We start from the raw sequence: 11876 nt of genomic DNA on the forward strand, positions 1-11876 counted from the left end.
TTACCTTACAATCCTTTATCATCAGCTAGTTATGCCACAATTTAGTTTCCTCCCGATTCTTTAAACATCAAAACATGTATTTTATTAACTTAATTGGTTTACAGATAAGGCTATATATAAATCATAGGCCTATGTCTGTCTATTTGTGGTTCAAACTGACAATGCCATCAGTTTCTATTTTTATTATGATGGCATCATTTAGCTACCTTTCCAATAGTAAGTAAACCAAATCATTATCAAAAAGGTTCACTTTCAGAGCTCAAAAGATCCAAATTCCACCATTTGGAAAACATTAGTAAGGGATTGTGGGCTATACTTTCTCAGACCTTTCTGCACCAATGGGAGATTGATAGAAACCATTCATTTTCCAAGCTATAATCAACCCTTTATTACAATGTTTTCCTTTATTTCCTTTTTTTATGTATACAATATTCAAAAGCCAGACATTGAAAAAGGTATAATTCTGTTATTAAAAATGGCACATTTATTGCTACATTACTGTTATATACAGGACAGTTCTCAATAACTACTTTATATATATAAAAAATAATAAAGGAGACTGGGACTGGAGGCACTCTGAAGACACTGCTCAATCTTGATTGTGTCCTCACTGCAAGTGTAAGATGCCAGGCTCTGTAGCAGTGTGTGAGTAGCCCCATTTGAATACATACAAAAAAAGTATTTCCCTCCTCCTTGAATTGATCTATGATCGGATGTAAAAAAAAAAAAAAAGGGCTTTATAAATACATTTGATCTGAAAGAAGTGGTTAGGAAAAGAAAGGTTTGCTGTCATATACCAATGAAATCAAAAAGTTATTCATATAGCACATTTTAACAGGTTGACATTACACTTCACACTATCCAGTCATATCATTGGGCAAGGAGGGGTGGATGCACTTATAAGTATTCAAAAACAGGGCCAGTGTCAATATTCAGGTCAAGAGAGACAGAAAATAGACCCTCCATCTTTCCCCCCCTATCCAACAACTCAGAATACAGGTTGTGAATTGTCATTTTGGGATGTTCACAGAATAAGCAATGACAAATCAGCTCAGTCCATTTTTTCCCCCTCAGAACAAATCTTGTATATTTAGTACACATTTAACCTTGTAATAGTAGAGAAACAAGTCTTCAAATCAACTCTTTGAAGAGGTACATAAATACCTCTTACAAGAAGTCACTGTCAAAGTCAATAATGAGCTGGCAATCAGAAATAAGAAAGAGAAGTCTCAAAGCAAAGGAAATGGTCATAAATGACTAAATATAGCATCACTGCTGCGCGCTCTTTTTTTTTTTTTTTACACAGACAAATTTTGTAAGTTGTAATATGACAAGAAGCTCCAGTTATCATGGCTCAAAATAACACAGCCCCCCCACTTCAAAGCTGAAGCCATATATTGACATTGAGGTGCTTCGAAAAGCAAATCACAAGGGCAGAAACCAGCATCTTAGAACCCAGTAGTGTTGAGTGGTTTTTTAATATGGGGGGAGGGGGGGCAAACAGAAACAAACAAAACCAGGAACCTGACCCCACGGCCACAACTTAACAGTAGTTTGGACAAATGGTCAAATCAGTAAAAAAAATATTAAAAGTTACTAAGCGATATACATAACGTTCATGTTTATTTAACTAGATACATTGAAAAAAAGCCCATGTTTTTTTTTCTTCCCATTCTCAACTTCTTCCTGAAAATTGAAGGGGGGGGGGGGGGGGTGTCATCCGATGTACCTCTACTCCTGGCGATACATGAAATGTTATGGTTAAAAAGAGAAAACTGTCTTTATAATTATGAAAATACAAGTTCAGGCACTGATAAGGCATCACTCCCCAATAATGACATCTTTAGTCTTGAGAATGAAAAGGCCACACTATTGATTCAAAACTGTATTTTTCTTTTCCTCTATTTTTCTACAAAGTAAACTTAAATCCTTCTCAATACTATGACCAACAGGTAACAATGCACATTTCTGCCCCTGTGGTTAGATGGTGCTGCTATACCATGTCTGAGGCCATGATAATAACTTACCACAGGAATTAACACTGTTGTATTTTCAAACCATCCTGTATCTTACACAAACTCCTGCCTCCAAAATAACATGTCAGGACACTCTAGCATAGCTGCACATTGATGACCACATGGATGAGTGCAGAGTAGAATGGAACGTTTGAAATGAAGATAAAATAACATTGAACCGACTGACAAAACCTGGATACATACTTGAAAATGAAGGCAATCCACATTTGAATGGTACATTCAAAACCAGTTGCATAATTACAGTTCGAGACAGAGCCCGTCTCCGTAGATGTTTACTTGTAAAGTGACACTACCATTCAGTAAGAACACTTCAATAGGACAGTCAGAGGCATCCACTCCATCCACACATTCCCATTTGAAAATAAATAATTCATCTGGGTAACAGACAAAACACACTTCCTTAAATGTTTTTTGTTTTTTTAACACAGGAACAATATCTTAGGCCACTGTACCCTTATCAAATGTAGCAATCGGATCAAAAAGGTATGCACCAAAGACTGACAGCTTAAGTCACTAAATACATAATGATAATTAAGCCTACAACTGAACCCATCTGTCTTTGTTTATATTCTGAGCCTGTGTTTTTATTCAACTTTCCTCTCCAATGGCAAGTTGACAGTGCAATTGGAGTTCATTTTGAAAATACATTTAATATCATCTCTTCATTCTACTCAACTACGATACACTCTAAACTTCAAACTAACATTGTCATTCATAAAAAAAAATCTACAATGTATAGACTAACAAAAAATATATATTTATTTATATATATATATATATATATATATATTTCATTTTGCCCCACTTGAAATAATATCCTTGGATTTTTGAATGAATGAGGTGGATTTACAAAAGAGATTTTGCCTCACTAAGTAGCCACTTTAATAATATAGTCAGGACTTCACAAGGAGAAGGGTGAGGACTTGATAGTTCATTGGGAATGCTCAAAGCTTCAATTTTAAGAATAGACAACTTAACTTATAACAAGTATTAAGATTGTATTTAATTATGGGCATCAATGGTTGATCCTGCATCTGCAAATGTGCACCTAGTGTTAGTCTTTTAACAATGACAATGCAGGGGGTGAATCATCACATTTAGTTTGGTGTCCTTAGGTGGTGCGTGTTGGTACAGGGTCAATTGATTTGAAAAACTCAGAGGGTGGCACTACACAATACGGCCATAAGTTGCCCATCAAACCAAGCCTCCAATCTCATGAGAAAATGTGACAGAGTGGCTGGTTAGCGCCACAAGCTTTTCTGTAGTTTTTGATGGAGTCAATAGTAGCCTATGGGTGAGATGAAGGATGAAACTCTTCTTTTGTGCTGTAAAACTGCACTTTGTCCTCCTCTACCCCTGGCCAGCTAAACCGGCATCTCCCGAATAACCTACACTGAGGGGAACAATACTGGAGTCTGAAATACCATTATTTTGTTTATGGATGGAAAGAACAGCCTTGGAGAATAATTTCCAACAACTCTGAGAACATGACAACTGGGCAGCGGAGGTTCATCTCCCTCATCTCATGCCGGGCCCACAGAGTTGCGGTGGGGCCTGCAACTCTGCCCCGACGCAGGTCATGTCCCCTCTCTATTGCATGGGTTTGGTTACATAACATATGTAAGACTGTACCATTAAGTTGGGAATGACAAAACTACACCTGAAAAAAATGTGCTCATACATATAACAACCCCTAAACAAAATGTTCCGCAAATGTAAGCAGTTTGCTTAAATGTCTCATATAAAACATGTAACAATTAGGCACAAATCCTTGATTAAATTTGTCATTTGTTAGGCTTCTATCGTTCACAGAGCACCTCTCGGCAGTGTGTTGAGTCCCATTAGTGGCAGGACACTATTACTCTGGTGTTCCATCATGTTATAGAAGCAAAAAATATATGTATAAAAAAAATGAAATAAAATAAAGTTCACATTTGCGCTGGTAGTCATGGTCATGAGTGCGGCAAATTGGCTGTGTCAGTTTTGGCAGTATGCATGTGTGGATAAGGGTATGTGAATGTGCGTCTTGAAACTGAATTTGACAATACACAAAAACATCAGTATACGTGTACACACACACACACACACTGAGAAGAACGGGTGGAAGAAGAGATTAAGGCCACATCTTCCGAGAGCCAAGGGAATTCCATTAGATCTGCAAAGGAAAATACAACAGTGGTAGTATTCCAAACTTGAATTTTGGTGAAGTGATCAACTCAAAAGTACTATTGACGGATGAAGAGGTACCTACCTACCTGGTATTACATATGACTGACTGGGTTATGGCCGTCTCCCCCCATGCCGGGGTGGCCTCCCGAGAGCTGCATGGGGGAGTCACCCACCACCCCAGACACCTTCTCCTCCTCCCGCCGCTTCAGACACGCTGCTTTAGGGTTCAGGTTACGTTCTGACGAGGTGAAAGGAGAGAAGATGAGTTTACATTGCATTCAAGTTAGTTATCCAACTTTCCATTGTGCTCCAAACCTATTTAATCCTTTAAAAAAATATATACATAAAACTGATTTTCTGGTCTGAAAAACAGCTGGATGAAATATTCTGTTCGGGCCTTCGGTCCCTGAGGAAAGAATACACACAGGGGACAAAGTAATACCGAGGTCAACGCGTAAAACAAATGCAAAGAAATATGGTCACAGCAGCGCTGCGTTACCTCGGACTTGCTGCTCCAGGTTGAGAATGACGTTGACGGCTTGATGCAGGATGAGCAGCTTGGTCTGAGGTTTGTCGTTGCTGAGGTGCAGCTGGCACATGCGGCCCAGCTCCTTGAAAGCCTCGTTGATGTCTCGCACTCGCAGCCGCTCGCGGGCGTTGTTGGCCACTCGCCGCTCTTTCTCACGCTCTACCTTTACCTCTGGAGGAAGGTCCTCGTCATCCTCATCCTCTGGACTAGAAGGCGGAAGACACGGAGAGGAATGAAGCCACGGGAGGGCGACACTCACAAACCAAGCAACTAGACTTTCAAAGAGTTGGGCCGCATGTGCCAGCTGCACCTCAGCAAAACATGCAAAGCATAGATGCCTAAGCATTTAGCTGTCATTCTAAAAGAATCGTGGGTAGCACCAGGAAGTTATGTAGTTCTGAAAGTAAATGTTTTAAAAAGGAAGCTCCAGACATATTATTAAACAGGTTAATAGACATACAATTGATCCGAATAGAAAACATTAATTCACTCAAGACGAGGAAAATAAGTTAACAATGTCAGTGTAATGAATAATAAGGACTATTCGATTTGGTAAATAGACTAAATAATGACTTTTATCCCACATAGATTGGAAAGGTTAACTTTTACCATTATGCTATTCAATGTCACTTTGTCAACTACTATGTCTATACCATCAAACCAACTTAAAATGTATGTGGGGACCTTTGCAGAACAGTGGACATGGCTCCTCGAGCATTACAGTCTATGGATGGCGAGACTTACTCATCTCCCGGGTCTGACAGGCCTGAGAGGCCAGAGAGGATCTGGAGGGTCAGCGCCTCCTTTCTGAAAACAATGGGACATGAGGGGAGGGCATTACACAACTAGCTGGAAATGGAGTGACCAACTCAACGAACACAGCTAACTAACAGTGGTAATTGAGCATATAAAATGGGGGGTAATGTCATGTGTTTATCCTTGTATTTGTTTGCGTAACAGAATTTAACAACATTTCTACCTATGTGGGATAAAATAATCTACAGCACACAAAGAAATATGGCCATAATAACACTGCGTTACCTCTGATTTGCCTTTCACTATTTAAAGAATAGTTTTAAAAAAAGTGGATATCCAGATAGTTGAAATACATGTGTTTTAAAGAACAAATGTCAACTGCAAATGGGGACTTGATTGTGCGGTGCACTTGGCTTGTTGTTTCAGCACAGACGGGGAGCGGCACGAGAGGAGCAGGGACCGGTGTGTCTGATACAGAGAGAGAGAAAGTAGCCAAACCAACCTGCGCAAGACAGATAATCTACCGCAGCAACAAATAGGTCTATCATCTCATCTGGTAGTGTCTGTCTTTACTGCATTGAATCCATGTAAACAAGCTAGCTACACTAGCCACCAAGTTAGTTAGCCTCATTTAGCCTTGCTAGCTGGCTCTTTCGCTGCACTCCCCGCAACAACTCCATTCATATTAAACAGCCTAGCTATTGGTTGATCATTGCAGCCTATTCCTTCTCATTTAGCCAACTTAAATCCTGTAACTGTTATTCCATTTTGTATGGATGAGAAATCTCCCACTTCACTTGCTACACGTGGAGCCTCTGACAGTAGTGCTGCTTTGAATTACATGTGAAAACCAACGGCCGTTTGGATATTGGAATAACCGTGTCCATCCCTACACTCAGGCATACATTCTGTATCACAGTTACCACTATCAATAGTCAGGGTGATCACCTACCTTGCTCTGATGCGTTTGGTTTCCTTCTTCTCGTCTTCAGACTTGTCAGCGATGGAGGAGTTCTCTTCGTCCTCCTTGTCCTCTCTCTTGATGTCCGAGCCACTGGACGAGTGTGTGGAGCGGGCCACGCTTCCTGGCAGACCTGTGGAGCAGAACGGAACCTCACCGTCAGTATTTCCGATTTAAAGAACAATTAAGTAGCCCATTATCTTATTTGTTTGCCATGGTGGACACATTACATCAGGGAAAAGGAGTACAGCTCACAGCGAGGATGAGAGTAGCGAATGAGAGTGTGTGAGAGGCGCGTGTGACTCACTGGTGAAGCCGTCGGATTGTCCAGTGGACTGAGGGGGTCCGGAGGCGTGGTGACCGTGCAGCAGGGTACTGCTGGGAGGAAGGCCTGTGGGCTCCTCATGATGGTTTCCTCCCTGGAGAATGGGAACAAAGCATGTGATAAAACACAACAAAAGCATCATCACAATCTCAGTGATGTAAGACAACAGGCGTTTAGTGTTGGAACCAGAGGTCAGAGGGCGTGTTCACCATGGCAGGGTGTCTGTTGCTGAGGGCCAGGCCAGCGTTGGAGAAGGCCTGAGAGAGGCCTCCCAGGCCACCGTTGTGCGCAGACGACACAGCGCTCAGCAGGCTGTGCATGTCAGAGTGGGCTCCTCCCCCCAAGCCGGGCGGGCCCTGGACAGCGTGGCTACGCAGCACGTGGATGGCCTCTTCCAGACGGTCCTCCATTTTGTTCTGCTGCAAGGAGACAGGGCAAATCTCAGTCACTACGTTGATAATACGATCACATCAAATAATAGTTTATTATTTGTAGTAAAGAGTGAATAGTGCGTACCAGGGCGTGCAGTTGCCCTTCGTAGTTGGGTGACAGGGCAGACTGCCCTGAAGGTCTTGGCCATTGAGATGCAGCTCCTGCAGAGAGAATAGATAAGATGCCACATTTACACGGAAAAGTGACAGCTCTGATTTCTACCAGTAGATGGCGATCCAGAGCTCCAGTCAAGATCATGTGCTAATAGGGGATCATTTCCATTACAGCTTTTCATCACTATTTCATCCAATTGTCTGCCCTTAAAACTCTTAACTAATACAAGCTACCAAATGCAGCAAATATAACAATCCATTATGTATACCTGCAATTCCCTGGGGCGAGCCCACTGGGGTGGAGGGTGTGGAGGAGAAGTTGTTACTGTTGTGGTCCGAGGGGTAGATCTACAACCGTCAGGAAAGAGTACCTTCAGCTACTGAACAACAGCACACACAAAGACAATACAAAACAAAAAGGCAGTAGGATTTTTTTGGAGGATTACTCACCGATGCAAGAGCCTTCCCAATCTCATCCCCTGAGCTCCCTGCAGTGGCGCCTCTGTTGGCTGTGGAGAGAAGATGGCTTATTGATCAAACATTATTTTACAAGGCAGAAACTACCACAAAAAGGTCTCCAATAAGCTAGTGACACCGCTTTAAATACACTGTTAAACCGAGGGGCAGCACAACATGTTTCACAGGATATAGACAAGGTAATTGGTTAAAAAAAGCGATTGGTTGTCATGTGAGCGTTAGTTGTACCCATGATGCCGTCTGCTCCGTTAATGGAGGGCGTGTGGTTGTAGCTCCCAGAGCCAGAGTGGAAGCTGGGTGGGAGGCTGCCGTTCACCTCACTGCCATGGAGAGGGTAGTTCTGTGGGGACAGAGGTAGGGGTTGACGCTTCTGGAGGGAGGACAGAACAGCTTGGGTTAGAGCCACTTGCATGGAAGTTGGATTCGTCATAGAGGAGAAATGGCATACACAGAATACAGAAACAAATAAAGATTACAAAAAACATTGTTGCATGTACTAATTCAATACAACAGTTACTTCAAAAGGAAAACCATTAGGAATTTGAATATAAACGATTTGAAATATTACATATTGAGGGGCTGTCCTCACCATCCTGTCCTGTGGGTTGATGGCAGAGAAGGAGCCTGGCTGGCCAATGTGGGGGGAGTTCCCCAGCATGGCAGAGTAGCCAGACTGACCCAGAGGTCCTGAGGAGGCCCAGGGGTCAGAGGAGGGGTGGAGGCCCTCTGTCAACAACAACAACGAGGGTTAGGCAATGGACTTATTACTCACTGAAACATGACTAACTCCAGGGCATTTTAACTCAACACATTTTAATTTACTGTTTTTGTTTATTTGCTTAAAATCTCTGACCACAACAGGTGCTTATTAGAGAAACAGGTTTCTATTTAAGACAGGCGTCTATTTCCTTAATGCACAATGCTAATTTGCATAGTTCATTGTTTACTTCCAGCATTTTAATAAAGGTCTTTAATTTCCTGCACTAATGTGTTACCTACACACTGTCACATTTCTTTTGCCTCGATACAAAATAAATGTAAAAAAGAAAAACACTTTTTTGACTGTGCATTTATCAGTTCTTACTTTTGCCACTAGAGGGCGATTGGCCAGTCTCTCAGGTCTTGTACTCCCAAAGTGTTCTTGTGCTTGCCAGTTAGCTAGCAGTTCTACGCTGTTAGCAGCCAATGGCTAGCAGTTTGTTACTGCCGATAAAAATGGATGATTGCAATCCTTGTTTCGAGTCATTACTGAATTATTTAATGTAACAAGTCAAACATTAAACCTTGTAAAGAATGAATGGTAATTCACGGTAACCTCAAAACTATTCGATTATACCCAGCGTTTATTTGAAACAGGCGTTTGTGCTGCCTGGTTATTAAAAAAGAGACAGGTGGCTATTTGAGACCGAGTTTAATTGAAGTTTTACAGCACCTTTAACATAGAGTTAAAATAACAAAGAAAGGTTAGACAGTGTACTCACTCCAATGACAGTTTATGAAAGTACTTAAAATGGTTACCTTGCAAGTAGTTACCTTGCATGTAGAAAGAGCCTGGGTAGACAGAGCCAGGTTTGGTGCCAGGATATCCTCCGTTGTCACGTGCATATTCATCCCCAGAGGAAGAGGCATACACCTAAAGGGTCAAACACAGTTGACGTTAAGCGCCATTTCAAACACACACACGACATATGCCTACATTTAGCCTGCCCTGGAATAAAGTTGTCTGCTCCTTACATCTAAATTGGCAGGTGTCCCTATTGCCAAGACGACGACAAACGCATACTGTAACTGCCAATAATAAAATGGTCTTAATGTGTAACGTTGTTGCACTAAGCAGCCAGGAGGTGGCGAGGGTGAAGCTGGCATGCTACCCCTGCTTGTGCTGTGTGAGAGAGCAGCACAGTGGCCATGCTGGTCACGGCGACAGCTCCAATCCCACAGTCCAGCCAGTGCATCCGCTTTCCCAGGAGCCTAGTGACATAGCAGGGTTACCGCCTGCAGCTCGCCTCTCACTGGTAGCTCACACACCATTGTCGAGCCCATGACCTCAAATCAGCAAGGGGATCACATTTAATGATTTCTCAGATTTCTACAGTATAGTATTGTATTGACAGTTTTAACATTTAATTGTGGGAGGGGGGGGGGGTGATATGAGTGTGTCCCAACCATGGGTTTGAATACTCAAATATACATTTTTGTTAAATGGCCCTTCAATGCTTCAATGGGTCATTCAAGTTATTCTGAACCACAATGAATTTCACATTCAAAATGCCATGCCATTCCCGAGCCTTCTTGCCCCATAAAATTCATACGGACACAAAGATCCCAGCTTTCTGACACTATAACCCATCACTCACACTTTCTGGCATGTATGAGGAGACAGAGGGATGAAGGAGAGAGAGAGAGAGAGAGAGAGAGAGAGAGAGAGAGAGAGAGAAGAGGGGGGAGAGGATATGCTGCAAAGAATGCTAATCCAGAAAACTGTTTTTTTTTCCTGTAATTTGATTTAACAGGGAGAAGTGGAAAGGGAATGGAGAGATGCACTTCTAATTACAGAGCCATCTGCCTGTTCCTGGACCCGGTCCAACTCCACAGGCAGCTGGGCTGAGGAGAGCCGAGGAAAGGGCTGAGAGAGGTGGGGGCTGGGAGCCAGTCAGCGAGAGAGGGAGGCATGGGGAGAGAGGTGGAGAGAGAGATAGAGAGAGAGAGGTTGGGAGGGAAAGGGGGCGAGGGAGGGTATTAAGGCGCTGATGATTTATGAAATAGGCAGAGAGATAAGGCTGGGGGGACAGAATAAGGAAATCTGAATGACTTAAAGCATGATATGGCGAGGGGAGTGTGAGGTAATAGGGGATTTACTACCATCACAGATAATTTGAGAGAACAAGCCAGAGATGACTTCATTTAACATTAGGCTTTGTCTTTCACGGGAAAACAATGTTGAGCGAATCCTCTGCTCTAGATAGAGGTGGGGGAATGAAACAATGATTGCGGGTGGATAATTCTGTTCTTAAGAAGGAAAGAAAGAGGATTTCTGGTGAAAATCCTCACTAATGGGTGTTTCATGTAATTCAGGTTATGGCCGTGTGTGAGGTCCTATAGTCAATGGCAAAACAAGTGATGTAATATGATAGAAAACAGATTCCTATCAATTTAGAGAGAAAATACTGTCTACATAAATAATACAACCACCGTAGATGGCTCAGTAATAGGGGCCACAATAAGCCTGGGAAATAGGATGTGACATTTAGGTTAGGGGTCAGGGCTGGACTCCAGTGTACAGGTATTGGAGGATTAGTGGAGGGGTCTGTCGGTTGGGTTGGACGAGTGGGAGGACTGGAGAGCTTTGCCGGACTAGGTTACAACACAGAGCTGAGGGTGCGAAGGGAGGGGAGAGAGACACAGGATCATCAGCAGTCATTAATCTGGGCTCAGACACGGGCTAAGAGGCCTCGCGAGCAGCGCGCCTCACAACTGGGTCACTCACAGGGGGAGGCCACCCAGACCATCATGTGGCGAAGCGTAGGCAGACGGATGGAGGGGGAGAGAAGGGGGGCAGCTGGGAGTTCAAATGAATTTACACTAAAACCCGTGTTTAACATCATCTATGTTTCATAGGTAATGTTATGACCACAGAGGTTTCAATATGACTGTCATATTGGAGAGTGCATGTGGAAATGTTTTCGGTTACAGAACATTTGTCTAATGGCAATATTTATTTTTTATGATCCCTGGCAGAGGGCCTTCCAGTCTTCCACTAATAAGGCATCAGGCAGCCCGAACACACCAGAAATATCTGGACCATCATACAAGGCAAGGAAATACCCCGGCGTGCATTCTCAAGCAGTAGTTCAACACAAACAACTCTAGTGTTATTTACCACTGTTGGTTATTTGGAAGCATTATCAGTAGCCTGAGCAGTGTTGTAGACTAGAGACTATAGTTGCTTATTTGCAGGCTTAGACAGGAACCTTGAGCCCAGTGTTGTAGACTAATGTTGTTTGTTTGGAGGCTCTCTCACAAGCCTGGGCTGTCAGTTTGCCTGAGTGAGCAGAGGCCCCCCTGTCTGTCTGTCTGT

The 11876-nt window shown here is 42.8% G+C and overlaps 1 protein-coding gene across 50 annotated transcripts in view; it reads right to left on the reverse strand.

Moving 5' to 3' along the window:
• Nucleotides 1–380: 380 nt before the first annotated feature.
• Nucleotides 381–11876, reverse strand: part of LOC110524290 (transcription factor E2-alpha) — a 25191-nt gene continuing 13695 nt past the window's right edge. For 2 of the 50 annotated variants that reach the window (XM_090235516.1, XM_090235499.1), the window contains 13 exons: nt 9317–9431; nt 8388–8524; nt 8027–8168; nt 7772–7830; nt 7591–7669; nt 7293–7369; nt 6986–7195; nt 6759–6870; nt 6443–6584; nt 5479–5541; nt 4705–4940; nt 4288–4443; nt 381–4191 (listed from right to left, as the gene is read on the reverse strand). In XM_090235516.1, the coding sequence (XP_090091642.1) occupies nt 4298–4443; nt 4705–4940; nt 5479–5541; nt 6443–6584; nt 6759–6870; nt 6986–7195; nt 7293–7369; nt 7591–7669; nt 7772–7830; nt 8027–8168; nt 8388–8524; nt 9317–9431 (1518 nt within the window). In that variant the 3' untranslated portion in view covers nt 381–4191; nt 4288–4297. Of the gene's footprint in view, nt 4192–4287; nt 4444–4704; nt 4941–5478; nt 5542–6442; nt 6585–6758; nt 6871–6985; nt 7196–7292; nt 7370–7590; nt 7670–7771; nt 7831–8026; nt 8169–8366; nt 8525–9316; nt 9432–11876 lie in introns of all 50 variants that reach the window. The other 48 variants (XM_021603809.3, XM_090235530.1, XM_090235508.1 and 45 more) reach the window with 34 other exon arrangements.

The sequence above is a fragment of the Oncorhynchus mykiss genome, chromosome 5 (assembly GCF_057628025.1).
Source record: "Oncorhynchus mykiss isolate SJ-2025 chromosome 5, ASM5762802v1, whole genome shotgun sequence".
Taxonomy (NCBI): Eukaryota; Metazoa; Chordata; class Actinopteri; order Salmoniformes; family Salmonidae; genus Oncorhynchus; species Oncorhynchus mykiss.